This window comes from Trichoplax adhaerens, genomic scaffold (assembly GCF_000150275.1).
Source record: "Trichoplax adhaerens TRIADscaffold_91 genomic scaffold, whole genome shotgun sequence".
NCBI classification, from domain to species: Eukaryota; Metazoa; Placozoa; class Uniplacotomia; order Trichoplacea; family Trichoplacidae; genus Trichoplax; species Trichoplax adhaerens.
The window spans coordinates 1-5,665 of record NW_002061027.1 but is presented as its reverse complement, the minus strand read 5'-3'; the positions used below and the strand labels follow the sequence as shown (position 1 = coordinate 5,665).

The window sequence follows — 5,665 nt, the reverse complement described above, 5'->3', positions numbered from 1 at the left end:
TAGGCATTGCTGCTGCACCAATGGACTAAAAAACCCACCTATTGCAGCTCAAGTGCTGTTAGGATTAATTCCTCTACCGCTTGTATTGTATATTATTACGTATAAGTTTACGAATCCCCAACGAAGTGGCCTTATTGGCACACCTGAAAGATGGTATTAATATTTATAGTTGAAAAATCAATTTAGGATAGCAAAAGTCAACGAATCAGCCGCTTCTAACAATTAGCTATTTGAAAGGATCAACATTACGTGATTTGATAGTTATCTTGTGTTAGCAATCAAGATTTAACATGTCTCTCCATAATTTACCGACAGTAATCCTATATTCGTTCTACCGATATTGTTGACAATATGAGAATATTTTATTTTTTTACTGCAGCAGGTCTGTTAATAAACTGACATGATGTGTGCTATAGCTACTTTCTTATCGTTTATTTCAGTCATGGCTTTTACGGTGCTATTGTACTATATTGAAGGATGAACTATAACACTTGCTTCTATTTTAAAATTTTTTAATTTCATTTAAGATATATCGCTGTGACAAGCAGCATCGATTGCTCAAGTTATTTTGGCTCTTACGGTTATATACTTTTACCTTATAATCCGTAGTGTAAAATAGAAATAACGAAATGTTGATATGCAATATTTACATAAACTATTCGAAATTGCCTTTTGCTAGATTAAGTGGCTTTATCTAGTAATACTGCGTTTTTTTCATCTTATTTTGAGACAATGTCAATGTTGCATAGTAATCAATTGCTTTGTGTTATGCAAACATTTCTACAATTACAAGAGATACGTACATGAATAAGAAACTATATTCCTATGATAATCCAATAATTATAAATCTGGGATAAACTTTGGTATCTGTATTGGATAGATTTCTTTCATACTAAATACAGGATTTCTTTCAAATGTTGAATAGGATGCTTTATTTTGTTATGGCTGCTTCGCTAATTAATACTAGATCATCGATGTATCACGTTTTTCAGTAAGATTTTGTTGCCATTGGCAGTATGATTAAAACTGCTCATTAATGTATAAATTTAGCGTTGACAACACGTATTACAGTAATGCTAGAGCTGAATCATATTTAATAAAAAAGGTTTCTAATATAAAATATAGTAAGATTGACTGATTGCGACAATATCATGAAAGATGTAATAGATTGAATATTTATCCGATAGTAGTATGTGCTCACCTAACAGCAGTTTTATTGCACAGAAGACATACCGTATCCATTGTAAATAGTCTGTTTATTTGACAAGATCTTGCTAACCACCATGTGGTTACTACATTGTCTCTAGCAGCTTGTACATTATACAGTATTAACAGAAGCAAGTAGTAATTATGCGATTTGTTGTACTAGGACAAAGTGCACTTAAAAATCACTATTATCTGTTCGGTTATATCGATAATTATCCGCAGCTACCTTTACAATAAGTTAAGCTTAAATCAAGTTATTGTTCAAGTTTTCCTCAGCTTCAGTTGGAAGGTAATGAAAATCTGTTAGACTATTCATATTCAATCCACATTAAGGAATAAATCTTATACATGAATCGAAGACTTTAAGTACGATTGCAAACAACTATTAAGTCAATACTGTTTGGATGGAAAATAATCAAAAATCAACCTACGATACAGCATTTTGCAGATAATTCTACCGATTTAAATTAAGATTTTGTGTTTGTACTTTAATAGGCAAATTGCATTCTCTTCCATTTTCATAGACTAGTATGGTATATTTTCTATCTTTAAAGCTGTAAATGCTACCGATTTCTACCTCAGTTTGCGTTAGCTATAATAGTTACAGTGTTAGTGGTTCTCATATTATTTCATCACAGCTTGCACGCTGCTTCCTAGTAACTACCGCACTCTTACGCGAATTACATCCTATAATAAAGTACCTGTTCGCTACTAAAGACATTTATGTCATTCTCTGAAATGGCAACTATTTCCACTTCTGCCGGCTCAAGAATCTCTCTATCAAAATAATAACTATTTCTTATCAATAGAGCCACGGTTTATGGTAAACTTGAACTATATATATGAATATTTACTTAAACTAATTAAGTTCCAGTTTGATATTGACAATATACTCGCTCGATGCTCAGTATATATTATGATTTAATAGCAAAGATAAATTCTAATCGGAGTAAAGTCACTGGGCTCATGCTATATTCACGCAATATACTATATGCATGCTATATATGCATAGCATATGCATATATCTTGATAATTCAATTCTGCTCTTTCCATACGATTATGAAAATAAGTTTCCATATGCAGACACTAGTAGCTATGCAATTGGTGTTAGCTTTATGTGAGTATTTCTTTAAGCGTGTATAGTGAAAGAAGTCGGTGGTAGGCAATGTGCGATATAGTAGATTAATGTTAAAATATATCGACACTGAATACTCGTCGCTATTTGTCATTAGTTTCAATGAATATGTTCTTATTGCTTACTGCTAATTGCTATTGCTTAATGAAAATACGCAAATTAAAATATAGACAATTATATTGCAAAACCATACTATTAATATTACATAACGCGCAGTATTTCTTCATTACCCTTTTCCTATAGCCTATAATCTACGATTGCAGTTCTCATTTGCAAAATTTCAATTGTACTTTCTAGTTATGAATATTATTAATTTACCTTACAGTTACAGTAGTAGATTACCATACAAAAGATATTTTAATTGGGTGCTACTTGAATATTATTAATTAATCAAGCTAGCGAGTCAGTCACTAAATATATACTCGTATAATGATACATTTAATCGCATCGTGTTCATTATACTGTACATATTTAATTTCAGTTACTGATATTTTCGACATCAGTGTGATAACTATGATATTTGAATATAGGATTGAAAGTCTGCAGATTTTAAATGAAATGGTGAATCTACACTACGGCTTTAACTTGTATGATTTGTGCTATTTAGATTTTGTATGGTGAATTGAGTACGAATCACTTAAATCGTAAATTGAAATAATGCAGATCACCTCTTATATGCATGGCATTATATGAGATTAAAACTAAACCTGCAATAAAATAGTCTATCTTAATATCTTACATAAAATTTATACATTTAATAGAATGCTAGTTTATCCTCGTGTAGGTACCGTAATAAGTGTCATGCGCTATGCAGGTGATTTATACATTAGCCTTAGTTCAATTAGTCATCAAGCGATTTTATATTCATCAATCAATTTGATGATGCAAAATTATTATAAACAACCAACCAATGTTAACGAAGTAAATGCGAATTGTATACTACTCTTCAATATTGACAAATAAGATGGACACTGTATCATCAAAGGTGCAACCTGTAGCTATAGTATACTGCTTTATGATGAACGTAGTAATTAGCATTAATTAATATCTTGAGTTTGAGTATGAACTTAATAGAATTGGATTTTTAGATCGTGAAGTAATGCAGAAAATAAGCATATCAGTTTATTTTATGATACTACATTTATTGACTGCTGAGAAATGTCAAAGCATGAGCATAATCGACTAAATCAACTGTCTGACGTGAAAAATAAGTCATGAAATAGTCTCGATTAGTACTGTATAAGGCAGCAATGGTAAATAGCGGAAAGCTACAAGTAATCCACGCCACTTGAGTATAAAGCTCTTCATCAATTGACAACTGCAGTAAATTGTATTAAGCAAGCAAGTTTATTAATTCAATCGTTATTGGTATGCGTAGAAGCTATTATCATGTTCCTATTTTATTCATGTTTATGCTAATCTTTAACTTATTTTACATGTAGCCTCAACATTTGACTCATTTTGATGCTAGTGTTGTGCTAATGATGCGTTTTATAATTATCATTATAATAATGATTGACTTGGATGATTGATATATTAGAAAAACGGATAGAAAGAAGTATCGACAAGAATGCCTGCCCACTTTAATTTATTTCTTCTCCATCATCCTGATGAATTGTAAGAGAATAATAGATGAATGATTGATAACCGCGAACAAATAAAGGCGTATCCGATTTGGCTAATTAAGCATGTTCCTAACTGAAATAGACTTTGTAATGCTGATCTTGATTTGAAAGCATCGAGCATCCATGATAGTGTGCTCTTTACGTATTTCATCACTCATTTGTACAGCGATCAAAATTGTTAACCCTATCGAATAGACAAATTGTGACTATTTTTCTCAAATTGTATATTTTGATTGTTGTTGAAAAGTAAAATATGGCCAATCAGACTAGCAATTCTACGATATTTGACGAGATTGAATCTATACGCAAAAAGGGCGTGAAATATCATGGCGAAGGCAATTATGAAGACGCATTATTTTATTTTCAAAAAGCTGTAACTCAAATCAAATCGATAGCGGAGAGTAGTGATAGTCGTCGTCAACTTGAATATTCTATTTATCTCGCTATGGCTCAATCTTACCTGCAAAAATATCAATTGATAGAAGCCAATGAATACAGTGAAAAAGCAGAAAAGTTAGCTAAGAAACTAGAAGAGGTCAAGATTTCTTCTTGTTTCGATATCCAGGGCGACTGTAAACGACTTCAAAGTGATTTTATGGGTGCTTTGAGTGATTACAACAAATCACTTCAAATAAAATTAAAATCGTTAGGGAGTGAACATCTTGATGTCAGTAAGTCCTATCATAACATTGGCTTGGTCTACCAGAATCAAGGCAAGCATGACGAGGCTTTAAAGGAATACAATAAATCATTAAGGATTAAACTGAAAATTCTTGAAAATAACGATCCAAGTATTGCTGTATTATATGACAGCATTGGACAAGTCTATCATGATCAAGGCAAGTATGATGGCGCTCTATCAATGTATAACAAGTCACTCAAGATTAAACTGACACAACTTGGCGACAATCATCCAAGTATTGCTAATACATATAACAACATTGCAAGTGTCTATAAGCATCAAGGCAAGTATGATGACGCTCTATCAATGTATAACAAGTCGCTCAAGATTAATCTAACAAAACTTGGCGACAATCATCCAAGTATTGCTAATACATATAACAACATTGCAAGTGTCTATAATGATCAAGGCAAGTATGATGACGCTCTATTAATGTATAACAAGTCACTCAAGATTAATCTGACACAACTTGGCGACAATCATCCAAGTATTGCTAATACATATCACAACATTGGTCTTGTCTATCATCATCAAGGCAAGTATGATGACGCTCTATCAATGTATAACAAGTCACTCAAGATTAATCTGACACAACTTGGCGACAATCATCCAAGTATTGCTAATACATATCACAACATTGGTCTTGTCTATGATAATCAAGGCAAGTATGATGACGCTCTATCAATGTATAACAAGTCACTCAAGATTAAACTGAGACAACTTGGCGACAATCATCCAAGTATTGCTATAACATATTGCAACATTGCAACTGTCTATAGTAATCAAAGCAAGCATAAAGAAGCTATTTCTATGTATAAGCAATCCCTTAAGATTCAATTATCAGTTTTGGGTCGCAATCATCCTGATGTGGCAAAGTCGTATAGCGGTCTAGGAAATGTATATCTTGCTGAAGGCAAGCATGAAGAAGCTATTTCTATGTACGAGCAATCCTATAACATTCTATTATCAGTTTTGGGTCACAACCATCCTGATGTCGCAAAGTCATATAACAATCTA

At 32.3% G+C, this 5,665-nt stretch overlaps 1 protein-coding gene across 1 annotated transcript; it reads left to right on the top strand.

Moving 5' to 3' along the window:
* Window positions 1-4,219: 4,219 nt before the first annotated feature.
* On the top strand, window positions 4,220-5,649 carry TRIADDRAFT_62505 (uncharacterized protein; the record flags this gene model as incomplete). Its single annotated transcript, XM_002118437.1, has 1 exon — window positions 4,220-5,649. A coding segment is annotated over one exon (1,430 nt), but the record flags the coding sequence as incomplete, so codon positions are not given.
* Window positions 5,650-5,665: the final 16 nt, after the last annotated feature.